General features: G+C 33.8%; 1 protein-coding gene across 4 annotated transcripts in view; it reads left to right on the top strand.

The window, feature by feature from the left end:
• The window catches only part of LOC123871030 (scavenger receptor class B member 1-like), a 65640-nt gene that overhangs the window by 16759 nt on the left and 24476 nt on the right, over positions 1-24405 (top strand). The window contains exon 1 of one of the 4 annotated variants that reach the window (XM_045914569.1): positions 765-1498. The exons of the other annotated variants lie outside the window; for them this stretch is intronic. Within the exon in view, the coding sequence (XP_045770525.1) occupies positions 1234-1498 (265 nt within the window). The 5' untranslated portion in view covers positions 765-1233. Of the gene's footprint in view, positions 1-764; positions 1499-24405 lie in introns of those variants that run through there. 4 annotated transcript variants of the gene reach the window in all.

Below are 24405 nucleotides of genomic sequence, written 5' to 3'. Positions count from 1 at the left end.
ATGCGCGCTAATCTTTACGCAGCATCTTTTATTCATGAATGTATCATACTCGTAGTATAGTGACGTTGTGCTATGATAGACCTTAGATATCGATCGTAACAGAATGTTGTGACGTATTTCCTAGTTTTATTAAAGCAAAAAGTTAATAATTTAACTTTTTATCTACTTTGACAAGTAATCTCGCCCCGATTTCGCCTGGGTAGTCTAATCTACTATTTAGATAAAGTGATGGTTTTCTAATAAACCTTCCTCGTGAATGGTTCTTAAAGTACAGTGAAAACTGCACTGAAATATATTTAGAGCTTTAGAAGTTTATATTTTTGTACTATGAGTAATTTAGTGTGTTAAGGTCGTTAGTAAACAGAACTATCTTATGAATCTATAAGACTGATATAAAGATAAAAAAAAATGCGCTTAGATTTTAGAACAGAATGCCAGTTTTTTACTTAGTTTTTTAGAATTATGTTCCTTGAAGTAATTCTTTTTTGATAATAATAATTGCTAATTGCTATAATAATGGCAATGAGCACGAATAGCATGCAGAAAAAATTTATAAAATTGATTCAAAGACGTATTCTATTCAAATCTTCAATTTCAAACATCATAGTTTAAGGATTGAGTCTAAAAATATACTTGTTTTCCAAAAATATCTTGTAAAAACTTAAGGTCATTACGGAATTTTTAACTCTGGCGAAAAAAACTCTAATAACCTTATGACGCACTAACTATAACCCAAGAACTTGACAGTGACCGTTCTATAAAATCGATTTTCACACGAACTGGTTTGAGGTCTAACACGCACACATGTATGCAGCTGGTCGATTTAATATAAGCGAAAGGAGGTTTTATCTTACTTGATGTTACGACGGTTGTTCGATGCAGACATACGGTGAAATATTTTTCATCTGTGGCATGTAATGACGTTGCGAGCGCGGGAAATTCGAATCACAGACAACATAACTTTTTAGTATACATTTCGTGTACCTAGTTGTGGGTAAATAAAAAAATATTGTGGGACTTAAGTTCAGTTTTAATGACAATTAAAAAAAACTATTTTACTTTTGAGTCATTTTAGGTTACTGGCACAATTTTCATTTGTGTTAAAAACTATACTGTGATAATTTATTGACTGTTGAACGAAATTTAGTGTAAAGTAACAGAAGCTTACGTTTTGTGTTTCAAAAACTGGAGCTATAGTGTTATGTTCTTTATTTGAAGTTTGAATAAAACAAAATGAAGGAATTAGTTCAAATTTGGAACCGAGTGACGGGGAAGCAGTATTCTTCGGTGAATTCAAATGAAAAGGAACTGAGAGATTTATCGAATAATCGATTGAGAAGAGACATCGATACATCGACTTTTGAAGCGAATCTATCGGAGTGTGAAGGACTCAATAGTAAATTCAGCGATGATTTGGACTTCAGTGAGAGAAAAGAGGAGATAATCAACAGATTGTTTACAAAAAGGCGGAATGGACAGACAACGCGGAAGCCAAAATGTAAGTTTGTTTAGCTATAATGTTCCGGTATAAATATTTATCGGAAGTTATTTTTTAAGTGGCTTGACCGACGAAATATCTCGTATTATTCTTATAGTTTTATCGTTGTGCCAATTTAACTTCTATAAATTTTAATAAGTGCACTGCCCAATATATTGATTACCTATTAGTTTTTTTTTTACCTGAACAATATTCGGTTGGTTATCTACTGTTTTTATCGATTATTTATTTTTCACGTTTTTCGTTGAGTTCATGTGGGTACATTTTAACCGCCTTCAACAAAAGGGGTTATGTATTCGATTTTAGAAGGTATTTATTTATGTTTGCGATCATTAACATCGAGATTTGTACTTTATTACCGTCACAACTACACGTATAACGTAAAATACTTTTGTAGTTTAACTACATTTATATTTAACAGCATATACACAACAATACTTATCAATTTACAAGAAATACGTAAACAATATTTATCAATAAATTGAAATTAGATTATAAATTAGTAAAACCAAAACTAATTAGTTATGTCAAAATGAGTACGCAATACTAAAACCTAATATTCAAATAAAATGCGTAAGAAACAATATAACAACAGATAACCCGCCAAAATAATGGAAACAAACCGTCACAATTTGATTGTAATTTAACGATTTTGTCGCTTTGATTCCAATTAGGCGTAACTAGGCTAAATTAAATCAATAATAACAATCGATTTATTAAATTATCTTCTAACAGTCGGCTGCTTTGTGTCTTATTTTTTTTTATAAACATCGAAACCGAATTGATTTCTCGAATTCAATCGAATTTTCCACAGATATCGCCAATTGATTTCTCAAATTTAATCAAATCTAAAAATATAATAAAAGAAAAGGTGACTGAATAGCGCTGAAGTTTGGCATGAGAATAACAGCTATTATGATGTGGACATCCGCTAAGAAAGGATTTATTGGAAATTCAACCCCTCAGGGGGTAAAAAATCGGTTTGAAAGTGGAGTGGAGAGTATATCCATGTATCCATGTAACTTTGAAATAGACAGAGGAGTAGGTATCTATTAGTTTCTTGAACATGTCTACAAAATTTCATTGCGGATGATTGATTAATATTCAAATGAGAAACAAACTACGTTTCTATGGAGAACACGTGAGAAAGCGCTAGGGAAACTTCTCTTAATCAATTTTTTTTTCAAAAAGAATATTAGCTATGTTAAATGACTAATATTCCCCTTTCCTCTCCAACTAACCGTCAGGCTTGTGCTAGGAGTAGGTGCGACAATAGTGCAACGGGCGGGGTTTGAACCGTCGACCTTTCGGTTTTCAGTCCACTCCTTTACCGGTTGAGCTATTGAGGCTATATTAGTATACTGAAAACAAAACAAAACTGCGTTCAGAATAGTTTAGATGCACAATAAAGCTTAGTCTGAGTTGTTATTAAGAAAAAAGGTGCGCCTCGACACTGCCGGTGTGCCTTGTGCCTTGGTTTTTGGTTTGTACACTTTAGCGAAGACATGCATACATCACTAGATACCTACCCATATTATAAACGCGAAAATTTGTGTTTTTCTTGGTTTGTTCTGCAATCAGCGTGACACGTGGACGAAGTCACGGACATCATGTATTTGGTACAGAAACAGCTTGCATCCTGGAGATGGGCATATGCTACTTTTTATCCCGGAAAATCAAGGATCTCCCACGGATCTCTTTTTTTTTCTCCTCCTCAAAAAAACTCCTCAAATAAAGAATTAAAAAAAAAGTTAGCTCTTGACTGCAATCTCACCTGGTGGTAAGTGAAAATGCAGTCTAAGATGGAAGCGGGCTAACCTGGAAGGGGAATGGTATTTTTGAATAAAGGTAAAAAAAACTTTACGTGCGAAGCGGTGCGGATCAGCAAAAAAAAAAACTTGTACCTGACGAATTCTGTGACTGATTAAACTTGACATGAATATTTAAAAAAACATCGGCAATATTATTACTCAACTAGCTGATGCCCGCGACTTCGTTCGCGTGGATATGGGTTTTTTAAAATGGGAACTCTTTGATTTTCCGGGATAAAAAGTAGCCTATGTGCTAATCCAGGGTATAATCTATCTCCATTCTAAATTTCAGCCCAATCCGTCCAGTAGTTTTTGCGTGAAGGAGTAACAAACATACACACACACACACACACACACACACACACACACACACACACACACACACACACACACACACACACACACAAACTTTCTCCTTTATAATATTAGTGTGATGATTATAATATTTTATTAGCTATTTCAGTTATATAATATTACTAGCTGATGCTCGCGACTTCGTCCGCGTGGACTACACTCATACCCCTATTGTACGCCTTTAGGGGTTGATTTCAAAAATCATTTCTTAGCGGATGTCTACGTCATAATAGCTATCAGCATGTCTTTCAGCCCGATCCGTCCAGTTGTTTGAGATGTGCGTTGATAGATCAGTCGGCCAGTCACCTTTTCCTTTTATATATTTAGACTAGCTGACGCCCGCGACTTCGTCCGCGTGGAATTAGGTTTTTCGAAATCCCGTGGGAACTCTTTGATTTTCCGGGATAAAAAGTAGCCTATGTGCTAATCCAGGATATTATCTATCTCCATTCCGAATTTCAGCCAAATCCGTCCAGTGGTTTTTGCGTGAAGGAGTAACAAACATACACACACACACACACACACACACACACATACAAACTTTCGCCTTTATAATATTAGTGTGATAGTGTGATTATCACTTACCACTAGGTGAGATCACAGTCAAGGACTAGCCAATACAACCAATAATATCAATTACAATCCGGGTATCTTTAAAACAAGAGTGAATAGGCACCTTCTAGGTAAACGCGTCCCATCTTAGACCACATCATCACTTTCCATCAGGTGTGATTGTGGTCAAGCGCTTGCCTATAGTGAATAAAAAAAAAGCGGTTATAGTCCAGATTTAAAGACGCAAGCGTTGACGCAGCGTAATACCCCGTTCTTGATTATAATATCGATGATATCCATATAATGTCCGCATTAGAACCAGATTGCAAAGGAGTTTTTAAAATTTTCCACTGACCGCGCCGTCCGAGGTGGAATTAATGTGTTATTCCTTGCGGTTTAACAATAACATGGTTGTTTCGATTAGTCTGTACAGGTTTTTAATGTCGGTAACTCAAGTTTGGACGTTGTAACTTCCAGGCAATCTTTCTCCTTTTGTTAGCGCAACTAACTCGAAAGTGTGATTTGCGAGTTAAACTAAAACTTAACAGAAGATGGTGATTTTCAACCTATACATCACACATCACATCACATCACACTTATCACACTATCACACTAATATTATAAAGGCGAAAGTTTGTATGTGTGTGTATGTGTGTGTGTGTGTGTGTGTGTGTATGTTTGTAACTCCTTCACGCAAAAACTACTGAACGGATTTGGCTGAAATTTGGAATGGAGATAGATTATATCCTGGATTAGCACATAGGCTACTTTTTATCCCGGAAAATCAAAGAGCTCCCACGGGATTTCGAAAAACCTAAATCCACGCGGACGAAGTCGCGGGCGTCAGCTAGTTTATCATACTTATGTACTTAGTCGTTAACATGTCTTACAGTTATTATAGTATAATATTAAAAAATACCAAGCGACAGAAAACCAATTTTACTATAATATTATTAGGAGGAGTACCTACTTAGTCAGGTTTTAGTGCTATTTATATCTAGTTTTTAAAGCCAGTTAAAAATATTATACCAATTATTATTGTCACGCAAAGGTGCTATTAAGTAGGTGGGTACCTACTGTGATTTTTTACTTTAAAATTCGAGCCCCTGGGTTTTTAAGACTTTTAACTGCAAAACAAACCCAGTATAATTTTATGTGATCGAATCTAAAGATAATGATTTTGTTATGAGTAAAACTTCTTAAGCGTGACTTGAGAGATTCGCATAATTTTTCGAACGGATTTAAGGTTCAAACGTCATTTCTGATAAAAATGAGCGCCAAACAAAACAGATGTTTTGAGGCCGCCATCTTTTATGTTTCCATTTACTAAATCACATACACAACCGTTTGCTATCTTCCAAAACAAAATCTTGAGCGCGTCTAGATTACACGCAAAATTAAAAAATATAATTATTAAGTAGATACAATAAAACAAATAGCAAACCTATATAATATGAATCATGCACACGTGGAATGGTGCCACAAATACTGAAGTTTGTTATACTGAAGTAGTATTATTTATTGTTAAGAAAATCGCTTGCTTTAACAGTGAAGAAAACCGCTTATCTGAAAAATCTCCATAACGTTCTGAAATGTGTGTGAAGTTTACCAATCCATACTTGGCCAGCCTGGCAGACTATGACCTAAGCCCTTTTCATTCTGAGAGGAGATCTGTGTTCTGTAATGGGCCAGCAATGAATTGATCATGATAGTTTATTTCTAATCTTTAGGAAACTTATCTGTATTTAATAATATATAAATATAGATAAATAATAAATAAATTCATATATAATGTGATAATCTGGAAGATATAATTATTTACATACATTACCTGGCAGACCCTCAACGCACTCGCTATATTTCGCGGGAAAAATAAACAGTCGACGTATAAAAAATAGGGATTTTCTAAAATATTATGCGCTATAATTTCAATAGTGTAGTATGTAATTACCTCTTTTTTCTCCTATTTCTCAGTTTGCAAGTATACTATTATGTTTTTGTAATGATTTTATTTGGTGTATAATATAACGACTCCTAGCTACTATGATTTTACGAGACGGATCAATAATTATGCAAATTTGCGAATAGAAAAATATAATCTTGGTTTTAATTTATGGATTGCGAAAGTTCGATAAACACACAAACTAAGTATTTGGTTCAAGGGGAGAAAAATTAAAGGCAATGCCAATTGATTTAGTTTAGCATTCTTAAAATATTCGATTGCGCAATTTCTTTTTGAATTAGGATCTATAAAATTATAATAAATAAAACACATAAATATTATTATCAAGTTTTGAAGTTAGCAAAATATAAATGTATGTGCTATAAAGGCAAGTCGATATAATATTTTATGATATTTTATTATGTGATTCAATATAACAAGAATTTTTTACATAAATAATATTTTTACTTTAAAATCATAAATTCCCGCAATTCATAAAATATTAAGTATAAAACATATTAATATTCATTTCTAAAGCTGCCAGGCTTTAATTCATATTATATGAATATCCGTGTCTTTTATAAATGCGAAAGGGTTGTTTGTTTGTTTACTGGTTTTATTAGTTTGTCCTTCAATAACGCCGCAACGGAGCCAAGTGTTATTTTTTAATTAGGAGGTATAGTTAATAACTTAGAGAGTGACAAAGCCTAGTGTTTATCGCAGAAAATCAATGAGTTTCCGCGAGATTAAAAAAAACGAAGTAATAGCTAGTAAGTACATAATATTATATTATCTGCCAATCCGTTGGTCGACGTGGTGAGTATGACCAAAGCCTTCTCATTCTGAGAGGAGACCCGTGCTCAGTAGTGAGCCAGCGATGGGTTGATGATCCCATGACGAGGAGATTATATGAGTAAATCAAAAAAATAGTAATAAGTAGTAACTGTTTATTAATTAATATATGCATATTAAAGTAGACATTCAACATGCTAGTGATCATTTCGCACTATTTAATTATTTATTTTTGTTTTTCATGTACCAAAATTGTAGTAACAAAGTAACAATAAGTTAAGTTACATCAATAACTATCCCTGTCCAGGTGGTCGTCATAGTTAATACAGGTATCAGTATTAACTTTCGAGCCTTCCAAGTAACAGATTATGCCTGTATAAATTAAGCCAAATTATACAGTGTCTAATAAACTAGTTTTTTTGTACAGTAATAAACTTGTTAAATTCGAATACATTTCGCAAAAGATCGGTACAAAAAATTAATCCGTCTTTTATCAAAAATTAATGAATTAAGAAAATTTACGATGAGAATTTTACATTAATTTAAATAAGCCTTAGGTAGCTATATATAAAAACTCAGCTTCTGTATGTTTGTGTCCGCCAAACTCGAAAAGTAGTCAACCTGAAATTTTTACACGCCGTTGCATTTCTATAATTGTAAGAGTGTTTTTTAACCCCCGACCCAAAAAGAGGGGTGTTATAAGTTTGACGTGTGTATCTGTGTCTCTGTCTGTCTGTGGCATCGTAGCTCCTAAACTAATGAACCGATTTTAATATAGTTTTTTTGTTTGAAAGGTGGCTTGTTCGAGAGTGTTCTTCGTCCAAGAAAATCGGTTCAGCCGTTTGAAAGTCATCAGCTCTTTTCTAGTTACTGTAACCTTCACTTGTCGGGGGTGTTATAAATTTTTAATTTACACTTGTTACTTTTGTATTGTATTATTTTCTATAACCTGTCATTTATGTTTTGCGGTGCAATAAAGTATATACATACATATTTACTTCAATATTAAATAATATTAAGTATGAATAATATTTAATCCCCTAAGGGATGAATTTTCTTGAAAAGAAAATGCTTTCTTAGAATCACCAATTCCCATATTTCTAACCTCATATATGACGAATTTCCATACAACTTTCATCCCCTATTTAACCCCGGGTTTAATTTCCAAAAATCCTATCTTAATGCTCATCTACGTTATAATATATAAAGAACTCCTATGCATTTCATGCTTCCAGACCTACCGCAACGGTTTAAAGTGATTAAACTGTGCGTTGCCTGTCAGTCAGTCAGTATTATTTTATTTTATTACTCATGAACATAAATTAATACCTAATCTATTTCTAGAACTAGATGCAATAATATAAGATGCCATAGTTGCAGTGTGCAATGTAGTTAAGGTTAATTGATGGTTTAAACCTTTGTTATAATCCTTATAGCCACAGCAAAACGTCAGCTACGATTAAATACCTATATAATTAATTAACATAGATATATAGTTTGTAGTACCATATTAAAATTTTAATCTGTTCTTTATGCTAATCGGAATTCCTGTTCTCATCACATCTAGGGTATGCTATGCAACTGATATACCTGTAGTATGCATTGTAATGTGTAAAAGCCTGAATCATGAATGTTACGAGTATCTTTGATGCTTAGGTAGGTATATGTTTTACTAGAGGATGCCCGCGACATCGTCCGCGTGGATTTAGGTTTTTAAAGATCCCGTGGGAACTGTTTGATTTTCCGGGATAAATGTTGCCTATGTCAATTACAGGTACGCAACCTACCTCGGTACCAAATTTCATACAAATCGGTTAAGCGGATGGGTTTTTGGAAATCCCGTGGGAACTGTTTGTTTTTCCGGGATAAAAAGTAGCCTATGTCCTTCCCCGGAATGTATCCTAAGTCTGTACAAATTTTCATTAAAATCGGTTCAGCGGTTGAGCCGTGAAAGCGTAGCAGACAGACAGACAGACACACTTTCGCATTTATAATATTAGTATGGATTAGGCATGTATCTATTAGTTACATTACATAGCTAATCGCTATGTCGGTATACGTTCATTAAAGATTGACGGAATTTATTATATTACATTACCGGTAGTTAGCCTGATGCGTACGTATGTGTTTGCCTTCTGACCGTTACCGATGTGTACTCGCTACCTTCGCTTCCCATGTGGTCCGTTGGGACGGCAATCCGACACGACCGGAACGAGATCAGTCAACCAGCATCCTAACTACGGTCTAAATGAAGTCTCACTTAAAAATCTAAAAATTCAAAATGTTCCTTGAGGAAAACATTAAGACGTTAGATTTAAACCTGTTAATCTAGTTTAAGGGCTATGTACCTACATCAGTGTACATATCTTCTTATATTAAAACTTATCGCAAACTAAAACAAACTTAAACTAAACAAAAAAATGAGAGAAAATTATTTCAACTATTATTTTCATATCATACTTATTTATTATCATTACCTAATCACGATATAAAGTAATATTTCTAAAGCGCGGTTTTAGATTCGAAAATAATAAACAGCTGTTTAGTGCATGCATGATTAATAGATTAGCCTGCTTCATAAAAAAACCTATTAATCAGCAATTCCCTTAAATGAATGGCACGTGAGAATTTTTTCAATGCGTCCGCAATTTCTAAGCAAGACATCGTGTCAATAAAATTAACTTTATTTGTAATAATATCACGTTGTTAGTTGTTACACTTAGTTTAGTACTTATATTTATTCTTCAGGCATGACCTATACTTATTTAAACTTATAGTGTCCTAAAGAAAAATTAAATAAACTTATAGTATAAAGCAAAAATAATCACGTCACATAGTTTAATTATATTTTTTTAAATCGGTAACTGTTACCTTGTTATAACTGATAACTGTTACCTGTTGATAACTGTAACCCAAGGATATTTTTTTTAAATTGATAACAGTTATCAATTTAAAAAATATCCTTGGGTTTTCTATTATCAAAAGTAGAAGCAAAAAAAAGAATTTACTATTTTTTCATATTCAATTAGGTAGGTATATAAAAATATAAAAAGTGTGTGTTATATTTCTAAAAGTAGATCTTCTATTTTAATCTCGATGCTTGCTAAGAAAATAAAAAAAAACCGTTTTATCCTAATTTAAACAAGGATTTCATTATTATATTCTATAAGTTTAATAAATGTACTTAAATAAAATAAAACAAATAATTAAGCTAACACTAGTTTTTAAGTTAACCATTAGTTTAAAACATTAGATATGGATAGTACAAAAAAATTCGGTAGGTACCTACTAGGTACCGCGTCCGAGATAAATTAATATTATTAATTGACTGATTAGGCTGATACAATCTTTTATAACTCCTGATATTACGTCGGGTTAATTTAATTAAGAAATAATTTATTTTTTGTAGGAATGATTGATAAGATCACAGTTAGTTAATTCCAATTTGCGAGTTTGAGTAGTGTGACATTTTATATAAAAATCGTCACCTATAGTTAAATGATTGTTTGTACTAATAAATTTTTATTTAGGTACTAACCGATGCCCGCGACCTCGCCCCGTGGTTTTAGGTTTTTCGAAATCCCGTGGGAACTCGTTGATTTTCCGGGATAAAAAGTAGCCTATGTGATAATCCAGAATATTATCTATCACCATTCCAAACATCCAAAACCGTCCAGTAGTTTTTGCGTGAAGGAGTAAACACACACACACACACACACACACACACACACACACACACACACACACACACACACACACACACACACACACACACACACACACACACACACACACACACACACACATACACACACACACACACACACACACACATACACACACACGTACACAAACTTTCGCCTTTATAATATTATAGTGTGATTTATAGTATTAGAGTGTGTCAAGTTAAGGCTATCTTTCCACCAGAGATGTGCTTCCCTACTAAGCTACGGATGTGTGTCGAACCCCCAATAGGATCGCTTGATTTTCATTGTATAGCTTAGCTTAGCTCTGGTGGAAATGGGTTCGACTAAGCTGAGCTTTTTAGGATTCCCCACCCAAAGTAAAAAGGAGCCCTATTAATGTCACTCTGTTGTCTGTCTGTCTGTCTGTCTACGTGTCGAAATGAGTTACAAACCTGAAATTTTGGTAGTTGGTGGTAGGACGCTAACCCAAAATCGAATTGAATTATTCAATTAAATTATCTTTATTCTTTTTTATCTTAAAAAATATAGAAATGGAGGCCGTCAAGGTCGTCAGTTTTCCATTTTTGGGGCGGAATCTATCTCGAAAACTAAATTGGTTAGGAATATGAAATTTGATATCCTATAAAGGATATCATATTTAGTTCAATTTGATTAATTTTTATTTAGTTTAAGTTGATTAAATTAAACTAAACGCCAACCGTGGAAGTGTGACGTCAAACGTCTATTAGGGTTGTGGGCACGCCCATTGCGCCCACAACGGTGGTTCTGGGCTTGTACTAGGTGAAATAGCAATCATTTCAACCACGCGCATTATCAAATTCGTTCGAGCAGCTTTATTCAAACTTAATCATATTGAAAGATCCCATTAATCTAGAATGAAAAAAATGTGTTTTTCCAAACGACTTGCCATTTATAATCCCTGCAAAAAGTTAAGCTACCATAAAAAAATAATCGTACGTTACGAATATGATAATAGATTATTAGAATTATTAGTCTGCGAAATGTTGCAAACTGTGACATCTGAGTCGCCTGGCATTGAAAAATAACTGGTTCTCATAGAACCTTACATATATCCACTAAATTCCGTATAGATAGTGCTCAAAACGGGGGTTACCTGGAAAGTTTTCCGGGAGTTTTGAAAATTGGCTAGACAATTTCCTAAAATTACTAATAAATAATTTACTCATAAAACAATTAGAGACAATTTCCTAAAATTTATGTCGTGACCTTTTTTTTTGGAGAATCAATAGTTTAAGCGTATGAGCGCAGGCAAGATGGCGGCGCAAATGGCAAAGATACGAGGTGGCAAAAATAAAAATTCGAAAAGAGCACGTCGAAATCTATACAGTCACTAATTTTTAAAACGACCGGAAAACTTTCCAGGCAAAACTACCTGAGTGGACTATAATCTAAATAAATTGAGCTAGTGTGCTGCGTGTGCTGTTGACAGCATTAGGCCTGAGCCATGCCAGTGGCACTAATCCTGGGATTCATAGTCAAGATATTATGGGCTTCTTTAATGCATAAAAGTTGAATATGACACATGTCATCTGAAGAAGTCCCTATGTTGACTATGATTTCCAGAGTAAATGTTTATTTAGAGCAGCGGTCTCGAAAATTGAAATTACCCTTATAATTTCCAAAGGTTGTAAGAAGATAGAAAAGAATAAGAAGGTACCTTCAAGATGAACACGATTTTTACTGGAGAAGATGATGTGCCTACTTTAAAATAAAGTTAAAATTTTAACTTATCTATTACGGAACTTCAAAAATGACCGCAGCCATAAAATTTGCATTAACATGGTATTAATTAATCCAAGCTTTTCACATCCATATTAAAATAATATGGTTTGCTTAAATTAAATCAATATCTTGCTCTTAAATATGAAGTTTTTATTGCAATGGGTTTTTATATTGTTTTTTCCTAAGCCTACCTCACTACAATCTTATCATTCACTATTCAAATTAGTATAAGTAAACAAATGTAAATTATAATTATGGGTATTTTACAGGTGACAAAAAGCATTTTTACACACGTGACTCCAAAAATGTCGTTTTATAATAATACATAACCGGTCTGAAAATACATTAATAGTTCCACCGAATGAAAATTAATTATAATTACAACGTAAATAAACAAAAATAAATAACTAGTTCTGTGACTTAAACCCATTTTTATCCTAAAAATAATTCATAACATCATTTATTGCGATTTTATCATAATAAAGTCATAACCTACACGATAATATATAAAAAATATGCAAAAAAGTCGATTAAAAGCTACCTATCGAGAGAAGTAATATCCTATCGAATTTGATATCGAATGAATGGTTTCAAATACAACAAACAATATTGTATGTCCGAAAAAGTTTCTATTCGTCCGTGTTGTGGTTTTCAATAATAGGTATTTTATCTGTAGTCATACCTATAAATCTTATGTCCCGGCCACATTAACGACCAACAACGCGATGTTCAACGGCGTTTCCCGTTAAACTAGATGTTGCCACGATCAACGTACAACGGCATTTACAATGCCGTTTGGCGTTAGACGATTTTAACTTCAATTCGATTACCATTAGACGTTAACCGTTCAAGTGTGGCCACTCAGTTTAACGCGTTGATTATCGCGATAATTATGGCGTTGTTGGGGATTGACGTTAAGCTTAACGTAGCCGCAACATTTAAAAATCTGAGTTAGACTGCGGTCATGCCTTTTAAGCAATTAATAATAAATTTTATCTGCACAACCAGTTTGCACAACAACACCTAGACATGTTCTGTTTTTATTAGATTTATAAAAAATGTGAATTAATAAGCTTAGTGGTACGATGGAAATTTTGGTAGCCATTTTTTCCTTCCTGAATAAGGATGTTTGTAATTGGTGCGTACTTTTTTTAGAGTTCCGCGCCCCAAAATAAAAAAAGGAACCCTTATCACACTAATATTATAAAGGCGAAAGTTTGTATATGTGTGTGTGTGTGTGTGTGTGTGTATGTTTGTTACTCCTTCACGCAAAAACTACTGGACGGATTTGACTGAAATTTGAAATGGAGATAGATAATATCCTGGATTAGCACATAGGCTACTTTTTACCCCGGAAAATCAAAGAGTTCCCACGGGATTTCGAAAGACCTAAATCCACGCGGGCGAAGTCGCGGGCATCGGCTAGTAAGCTATAAGGGTTCCTTTTTTCCTTTTGGGGAAAAAAGGAACCCTTATAGCTTCGTTGTCTGTCAAGACCGATCAAGGGAATCAAAACCCATACTCGTTGTTGTTTGTTGTAGTGGCTTTTTGCTGTGCCACACAGCACAATTTACTACGTCAAAGACGCGTTGTTTGGAGAAAACACAAAGGAGGTTGAACATGCAAGTCTTTTCTGGGTAATCTCAGTCCAATTTGTTGTATCTGGACTAGAAGGATTATCCTCGAGTACTTCCCATTGGCCTAGGATCATGAAATTTGGCAGGTATGTTTTATAGCACAAGTAAATAGCAAAATCCGAAAACCGTGAATTTGTCTCTACATCACAAAACAAAGTGTTACCTATTTCTTGTGCGATATGGTACGGAATCCTTTGTGTGCGATTCCGATTCGCACTTGTCCGGTTTTTTAATTTTTTTTTAATTCATGTAGGTAATTGCGTGAATTTTAAAGTAGTACATGACAGATTTCTAATTAAACTTAATCAAGATAAGAATCATTGTATCAATTATTAAGATTGTTGATGGCAAAATTTTAGACCTGTCAAATAGTTCGCTTCAGAGATTTGTAAAAGCTTTATATTTATTTACGTAGATTCCTACGTTTTTGTTTCTCATTTAACATCCGGTTTCAAAATCTGTAATCTATCATTAAGCTTTAGGTACCTACGTAGCGACGTTGTTAATTTTCAAAAAAGACAATAGGTTATGTAGACCATAGACCATTGTAACATAGATTTTAAGGGACAGGTCCACAGATTCCTGCATGAAACGGTTCATTCGTTTAGGCGCTACGGTGCCACAGACAGATACACAGATACACACATCAAACTTATAACACCCCTCTTTTTGGGTCGGGGGTTAAAAATTGATTTCAATTTGGATTTTTCTTACTATAAAAAGGATTGACGTCACGGAATCGATCCACATTATAAGAATGTAATAACATTGATTATAGGTAATTAAATACAGATACTGGGCTAATGACGGTACAATACAAACATCGTTAGGTTTAACTCATTAACGTCATTGGGATTAAGTAACTTAACAATTTTAATTAGCGCAATTAAATACTTGAAATAAGATCGGTCAATCGCGAAGGGTTCTGTACCATGGTAAAAGATATTATTATACCTCTTTTAAGTGGATCACTTCGAGTTAATAGCGTACTGCGCCATCTATTGTGATTTAGTAAATTAGTTTTTTCGTGAACACATTTTTTTGTGATGTAACTACAAATTCACGGTTTTCGGATTTTTTCCTTTACTTGTGCTATAAGACTTACCTACCTGCCAAATTTCATGATTCTAGGTCAACGGGAAGTACCCTATAGGTTACTTGACAGACACGACAGACAGACAACAAAGTAATCCTATAAGAGTTCCTTTTTCCTTATGAGGTACGGAACCCTAACGAAAAGTATATATACCTACCTACTCAAAACATAAATAATATATCTATGTTTATTGTTTATACTATTTAGAAAATAATAATATAGTAACTTACTTACCTACTTTTGTGACAGACAGCATTCTTAATGAGTTAAAATTGCTTAGGCTGCAAAAATCTGTTAAGTTACTGATTAACTGTTAAGTTACTGATTAACTGTTAAGTTAATCTGTTAAGTGGATTCCACTACATCCAAAACACCTTTGTCTTCGGAAAAGAGTATAAATTAAGAGTTTTTACGGGATAAACTAAAACCACGCAGACCAAGTCGCAAACAAAAGCTAGTTGTTTATCTTTTCATGAGAACTTGTTAGACAAATGTATATAATATGAAACATACTAAAAATACCGCACATGTGAAGGGCATTGGGCATTGCACAAAATAATTGACATTTTGGGGTTTCCGAAACGATAATTGACAATTTCGCAAGATGTCTAAAAATCTAGATCTTAGATCCGTTCCCAGACTAGCCAATATGGGAATTAAAAAGTAATTACTTACTTAATTATATATTGATCAAGGTAATGTCTAGTTCTCAAATCGCACTGATTTCCTATTGCTGTTAATCATCACACTATATAATATTATAAAGGCGAAAGTTTGTATGTGTGTGTGTGTGTGTGTGTGTGTGTGTGTGTGTGTGTGTGTGTGTGTGTGTGTGTGTGTGTATGTTTGTTACTCCTTCACGCAAAAACTACTGGACGGATTTGGCTGAAATTTAGAATGGAGATAGATAATATCCTGGATTAGCACATAGGCTACTTTTTATCCCGGAAAATCAAACAGTTCCTACGGGATTTCAAAAAATCTAAATCCACGCGGGCGAAGTCGCGTGCATCGGCTAGTAGTTTATAGTTTACATTTACTTTTAGATTATGCCCGCCACTTTGTCCGCGTGGATTTTTTTAGATCTCGTGGGGATTCTTTGATTTTCCGGGATAAAAAGTTGCCCATTTCGATTTCCAGGACGCAAGTTACGTCTGTGCCAAATCTATTCTTAATATTATTATAGAGAGTTAAAGTTTCTAAGTTTGTTTAAAATACCTATACTTAGCTATACTTCTACGTTTTTTTAAGGAACGTCGACAAATGACGAGTTTTTAAGCATAATCTTACATTCCAAGTTTAGATAAATAAGTACTGGAGAACAAATATATTTTACACAGAACACCTAAAAATTAATATAGAATTAGCGATTTGGTCGATAAGTTTAATTTTCAAAACTATGTCATATTTGCTGTGCTCATAAATATGCCCGTTTACAGGCCAGTTGCAAAACAGGCGGATAAAGTTACGTTATGGTTACCGTTAAACTTTAACCGTCAATAAAAGTAAAATGGGTTTTACGTATTCTGTTGTATGCAAGGTAATTTTTTGACTTTGGATTGAAATTTAAGTCTATTAGATATGAATAATATACTGATATTTAAGCAAACCAATATTTATTTTGGAGGCTTAGATTTAGTTAGGATTGGCGCCTGATGAGCTCTGACAAGCGCAATGGATACCAATCCAAGTTTGGAAATTAAAATTTAACGTAACCATAATGTATTTAACTTTAACAACCTAATATGCAACTGGGCCTGAATAACGAACATAATTACCTACTACTTTTTATTAGCTTAACAAGAATTTTAATGATTAAACCAATAAGCTAATAAGATTATTGGTTTAGTGATATTTTAAAACTATTTGAACGGACGATAAATCCGGTTTATTTGGACGTGAACTGACGATGAATGATTATGAGATAACTCCAACGAAATAATTCAAATCTCATGGAAAAGATGATTGACTGACTGACTGATCTATAAACGCACAGCTCAAACTAATGGATGGATCGGGCTGAAATTTGGCATGCAGATAGCTATTGTGACGTAGACTTCCGCTAAGAAAGAATTTTTGAAAATTCAAACTCTAAGGGCGTAAAATGGGGGTGTTGTCTGCGCGGATGGAGTCTCGTGCATAAGCTAATCCATACTAATATTATAAATGCGAAAGTGTGTCTGTCTGTCTGTCTATCTGTCTGTCTATCTATCTGTCTGTCTGTCTGTCTGTCTGTCTGTCTATCTGTCTGTCTGTCTGTCTGTCTGTCTGTCTGTCTGTCTGTCTGTCTGCTACGCTTTCACGGCTCAACCGCTGAACCGATTTCAATGAAATTTTGTACAGACTTACATTACAGGATACATTCCGGGGAAGGTTCTGGATATAGGCTACTTTTATCCCGGAAAAACAAACAGTTCCCGCGGGATTCCTAAAGACTCATCCGCTTGACCGATTTGTATGAAATTTGTATCGAAGTAGCTTGCGTCCCTGTAATTGACATAGGCAACTTTTTATCCTGGAAAATTAAACAGACCCACGGGATCTTAAAAACCTAAATCCACGCGGACGAAGTCGCGGGCATCCTCTATTGATGAATAAATCCTACACGCTAAGTATGGATAAAAATGTCCTCAATATAAAATGAACAAAGCAGATAAAAAGGTCAAAATTGCTAAACCGGTGCACGGTGAGCCTTTTCGGTCACCTTGGTTCTCCTACGGAGTTTGTCCCTCGTAAGAGACACCCAATATAACCCGCTCTATAGCACACTGAGCGACTTTGAACTTGTAGACGAGGCCAATTAGTGTCTACGTTTCAATTCCGTACGTCATCATGTCTAAACTTCACCACATAGTTATAAAAACCAAAGTCGCTTTCCGCTGTCTGTCCCTATGTAGGTATCTTTTAAACCACTGGACGGATTTTGATGCGGTTTTTTTAATAGATAGAGTAATTCAAGAGGAAAGGTTTATATGTATAATACATGCATCATACAGGAGAGAAATACTGATAATTTTAGGTTTCTAATGTGATGTTGTTACACTTTTTTGCGCTTACATTGCAAACGCTGGCTGACCTACAAGAGAAATCAAAATAATGTACTACAGTATTGTACACATTAAAAAGGTCTACAAAAAGTCGTGCGAAGCCGGGGCGAGTCGCTAGTCTTTTAATAAGAACCTTAGTGACTTTAAACTTGTGGAATAGGCCAATGTTTCAATCAATTAATTCCACACGTCATTAGGTACGTCTGGTTTTTTTATTATCACCTAATATTCAATACCCATAAAAATAAGCGAGCGGTCATTGTACGAGATTATACAATTAATTATTATCTAGAACTCAACGTCATCTCTGTTTGCGTGATGACTTGATATATCTAAGGATTCTTAACAATAACACAATGATTATGAATTTCTGATCCGAGATTTGGCATGGGCAAAAAATGTTGACCGGTACCAAAAAATACATTAATAGATGCGCGCATTCAAGCAAATATTTTATAAATATTACATAGATATAATTAGTATCAATTGTTAGTAAGGATTTAACAGTTTCATGCAAAAAACGAATAGTCTATGATGTGGAAATTTAAAAATAAAATTTTATATGATAAAAGGAATTTCTATCAATCGAAGGTTCGATCTTTGAGTTCAAAACTATTAAATCAATAACCCCTTTAATTGTAATCTCGGGTTGTAACCAATCTAAAATTTTATATGATAAAAGGAATTTCTATCAATCGAAGGTTCGATCGTTGAGTTCAAAACTATTACATCAATAACCCCTTTATTGTAATGTCGGGTTGTAATCAATCTCTAAACTTATTAGCTAGTAATGTTATCCTTTTCCAATATTCGCTGATAAAAAGGATAGCAGTATTTTAGATCTGTTAATTTGTTTTAGAAATGTGGAAACAACTATAAAACTTACAATTTAGAACTAAATCTGCTTGTTATTCTGAACCCATAATTTGATGAAAAATTTCTAAAGTTTACAGTTATCATCAGATAATACTTAGAAAGCAACGGTTATTGTGCTTGAGAAACAGAGGATAAGTATGTAGGTACATACCTAGTATAATAAACTTAAATGTCTTTGGAAAAGTACCGATATCAATGGAAGATAATATAAAAGATTTGGTCAATTGTTTTCATTAACTACACTTATCTAAATCAAAATAAAAACAAAATTAAGACTAGAGGATTTCTTTTCAAATTGTATTAAGAAAATAATGTACTTACCAATTTTTTTTGGAAATTACCTGCATTTTTATTAATTAACCGACTTCAAAAAGGAGGAGGTCTCAATTCGTCAGAATCTTTTTTTAAAGTATCATTTTGTTCAATGTTACAGTTGTGATGCATGTTATGACAGTTTGGCGTTGACGCTAAAATATTAGTAAGATCAAAATCAATTATTTTGACCTTTTAGAATCCATTTAAGGGTGTTCCCAGTAAGAAGGTAGTGTTCCCCGATATTTATTACTCGTCGAAAAAGGCGTTTTTGCCATTTATAGCATTTAAATAATTCAACTGACAGAGTTAATTATTGATATTATCTATGTAAAGCCGCAAAATGTTTTTTATTGCTGTTCAATAATTATGGGCTTATAAATATTATGACTTATGAGATGAGCAAGGAATGCATATTAATTTTATGATCTTTCCAAAAAAACCTATTACCTATTAATAACTAACTCAGCGACTAATAAAATATTTAAGCCCATTGGTGTCTATAAATTTAAATGTAAACTTTATCAAACTTAAGTACCTATAACTACCTCCCTGCCAATTTTTTGTAGCTACTGTTTTTTTAACTATCTGATACTCACAATTTCATCCGCGTTAAGGATTTTAAAATCTCATGAATTTGGAAATGGAATTGAATTTTCAAAAAAAAAATTCTTAGCGGATATCTACGTCATAATAGCTATCTGCATGACATATTTCAGCCCGATTCGTCCAGTAGTTTTAGCTGTGCGTTGATAGAGCAGTCAGTCAGTCAGCTTTTCCTTTTACATATTTAGATTTTTAACCCCCGACCCAAAAAGAGGGGTGTTATAAGTTTGACGTGTGTATCTGTGTATCTATCTGTGGCATCCTAGCTCCTAAACGAATGAACCGATTTTAATTTGGGTTTTTTGTTTGAAAGGTGGCTTGATCGAGAGTGTTCTTAGTTATAATCGAAGAAAATCGGTTCAGCCTTTTGAAAGTTATCAGCTCTTTTCTAGTTTTGTTATAGAGGTTTTTGTGTCGGGGGTTTTTATGAGTTATTATTTAGTACAGATAGATTTAGTTCATTATTGTATTGAGATAGAATAATTAAGAGGACACAACACCAAATAGGAACTATTGTTAATAAACATCAATTAAAATTGATTACTGATCCAAAGTTATTCGGTAAAAAAAATGAGAACGGTATTAGCATACGAATGGGACGATTTATGCATGGCAAATTTTTAATTTTTCTAGACACTTTCCTTATAATAAAACGAGCCTATAAGTAAAAGTTATAATTATATAGTTATATGTACCCTATGTTAATCAAAATATCATGTGACCCAGTTAGGGGCTAAACTCTATTTATTTTACTTTATCTTTATTTAAAAAAATTATCAATAATAAGTTAAAATTTTAATTTAAAAAAATTCAATTTTTTACTTATGATACTTCAATTTTTCTTGAGAATGGGAAAAATCAATTTGCCAGCTGAATATTAACGATGTTCGTCAGCTTTTAGTGCATTTTTTTAAAATAAAGGCTAGGTGTTAGATTTTTGGACCTAAAGAACGACGGGACCTTATGCAAAGCAGTGCTAATTTCAGAACGGAAACTCCCGAAAGAAACCGCATTCAAATCGGTCAAGCTAAAAGCGAGAAAATTACAGACAACTCAATACATTCTGACGACAGAACCCAACAATAGTGAAATCAAAAAACTGATTACTGAAGAGCGTACGGTTTTCCCAACTGCTAAAGGTACCCCAAAACTGACAATGTATTTTGCACAACAGTTAGGTACATGACTACAGTTTAATACGATGTACAGTACATTGACCTACACAATCTCTACAAATGATTTGATTACTATTTATTTGAACCGATACATAGGTACCTATAGAATGTTTAATTACTTTCATCAGTAATTGAACTATGTTATAAAATAAAGTGCTTAGAAACTTATTATTATATTAACAAAACTCTTGACACAAAAACCCCTAAATAGTAAAAAAAATAAGTAGGTAAGTATAATAATATTGGCCCTTTAAGTTTAATATAAATAGTAAAGTTTTTACTTAACAGGGCTCTCTCCGTCACTTACTCCATACAATCGTAGTTCCAATTTCATTTGAATATTAAGCAACCAAAGTCCATGAAATTTTGCAGACATAATTATTCTAGAAACTAATATCTGTGCCTGTGGTGTTTTAGATTTTTCTAAAAATATGTAGTTTTAAAATTACAGGACCTCAAAGATTTGTATGTGAATTTTTAAGACCGCGTAACTTTGAAACCGAATATTTTAACTGAAACCTGGAAAACCACAGGCATAGATATTAGTTTCTAGAATATGTCTGCATTTCATGGACTTTGGTTGCTTAATATTCAAATGAAATTGGAAGTACGTTTGTATGAAGCGAGTGACGGAGAGACCCCTCTTAACATAGATTTGATATACGCCTACTTTAACGACATAAATAATAGCTATAGGTTAGTTGTTATTTCCATATAAAATATATATGAAAATCTTCCAGGATATTGGAATGGCGGTGCAAATTTAATTTATAATCTAAGGTGTCTAGCTGACGTGCTACAAACACAGTGGCAAAATGCCTCCCAAGAAAATTAGGATTACGGTGAAATTACGTGGATGTCCACAGTGGAGCATAAAACGTGTACCTAATTGCATTCATACGCACCACAAGTTGCTAGGTCAACCTTCAACGTCTGCTTTGAACGTGTGTATTTTAAAATATACTAACCATATTGTGGCCACAAACGCTAACACTCACAACACTGGCACGCTAGTGGACGACTTCAAATAGAAATTCTCAATAATGTGTTACTCCATAACTCTGTCAAATCTAAACCGTTTTCAATAATTATTTCTTCATTAACAAGGGTATAATATCAGGTTAGTTTAAAAAAAAAGGTTAGTCTTAATAATTAGATTTGATGTAGAGACCTTATGATAGTCTTTGGAGACGTAGAATCATGTTTTTATGTAATTTTAGTGCCATCAGACCATTTACATACGACCAGAATGCCGGTATTTTTGCCTTTGTGGTGTGGCCCGTCTGACTAGACACTGAGAGTGCAAAATATTTTGCTCTGAGCTGACCTTTACTTTGAATGCTTTGGAGTGGAAAATTACTGTAAGTATTAACAGGACTCTCTCCGTCACTTACTCCATACAATCGTAGTTCCCATTTCATTTGAATATTAAGCAACCAAAGTCCATGAAATTTTGCAGACATAGTCTAGAAACTAATATCTGTGTCTGTGGTGTTTTAGATTTTTCTAATAATATGTAGTTTTAAAATTACAGGGGCTCAAAGATTTGTATTTTTCTTTAAAAAAAGGCCCAACTTTGTGCTCGTTTTTCTAGACAATGGAGCAATTTAATGAAATTTGGAAAAACCACAGACCTAGAAAATTTAATGAATATTATGTAGTAAAAAAATTATCGTTATATATTTTATATTGTTATAATTGTGTGGGAACTACGAAAACCAGAAATTACACCCAGAAATCTTGAAAATTTCGTGCTGTCTCGATTTGTGCAAGCGGGGTGGTGAAGTGCGGGGGACGACACGTGAAACTGACAGAAACTGACAGTCTAAACACACGGGCCACATTTAGACTGCACCCAACTCCAAACTTGTCGATAGGTCTAACTAAATACACTGGTACATTTCAACTTGCGTTAGACGTATGCGTTACCTACTCAGACGTTGCCTGTAGATAAAAATATGTCTCATGTTTGATGGCAATAGCGCATGCATCAAACCCTGCAAGTTGCAACTCTCTTGCAACCTATTCCTCACGCAATACGCACAGCTTTAATATTATAATTTTTGACAATGTATACTATATGTAATGCCATATCACAGGTCACTCTCTGATTTATTGCTAACAATTTACTTCCAAATGCAAAGAAATCTAAGTGTGTTGAATACACACTGCCCAATACCAGGACCTTAAATGACATAAGTTCATTGATAAATAATCATATGTTGAAAATAAAGGAGAACCCCGTGTTTCTCGGTATAATGTTAGATGCAAAGCTTCTATGGAACACCCACATATCAACACTTGATGGTAAACTCAGCTCTGCTGCTTACACTGTTAGAAAAATTCGACAGGTACTGACGTGGAAACTGCAAAAATTGTATATTTTGCCTATTTTCACTGTATTATGTCTTACGGACTCTTGCTATGAGATAAAGCGGTAGATATTGAAAAAAAAATGTATTACAGAAAAGGACAGGACGTGCAATTTATAATTTAAAACCGCGCGCTGCCATACAATAAAAATATAAGGAAATAAGTACCTTATCTATTATCTTATAGTAGCTTTTAAATATATTTACAACTAGCTAATGCCCACAGCTTCGCTCGCGTGGATTTAGGTTTTTAAAAATCCCGATCCTTTCATTTCCCAGAACAAAAGTTGCCTCTCCGTAATAGCCCGTCCCCGGGATGCAACTTGTTTCTGTATCACGTAAGAATATTTAAACGGATGATCCTTTTCAAATCCCGAGGGATCACCAGGATTTAGGAATGCAATTTCTTACAGCATCCTATACCTTCAATATCAATTAATAATCGACACTTTTTAAATCCCATTAGCTTTAGTAGTCAGGTCCCCTGCAACATCAGGATTGAGGAGTTGGAATCCAAATTTTTTATTGAACAATGTCGCAAACTTTCTTTATCGATTAAAAAAACTACCCAAAATTACGCAGTTAGGTTACCTGCCAAATTTCATGGTTTTGAGTCAACGGGTACCCTAGAGGTTTTCTTGACACACACGACAGACAGACAGATAGACAACAAAGTGATCCTATAAGAGTTCCGTTTTTCATTTTGAGGTACGAAACCCTAGAAAACGTAGGAACGGCATTCCGAACCAGTGGTAAATTTGTCTGACCATCCAAAAACACTTTGAAGTTTTCCTAAAAGTTTACAGGAATAAAAATTTATCATTGTATTCCATTCCATTTCATTCTATTCCATTCTGTTCAAAGATAAATAGATAATAAAAATAT

Source organism: Maniola jurtina, chromosome 13, assembly GCF_905333055.1.
Source record: "Maniola jurtina chromosome 13, ilManJurt1.1, whole genome shotgun sequence".
In the NCBI taxonomy this organism is placed as follows: domain Eukaryota; kingdom Metazoa; phylum Arthropoda; class Insecta; order Lepidoptera; family Nymphalidae; genus Maniola; species Maniola jurtina.
The sequence above is the reverse complement of the archived record's forward strand: the minus strand, read 5'-3'. Positions and strand labels throughout refer to the sequence as shown.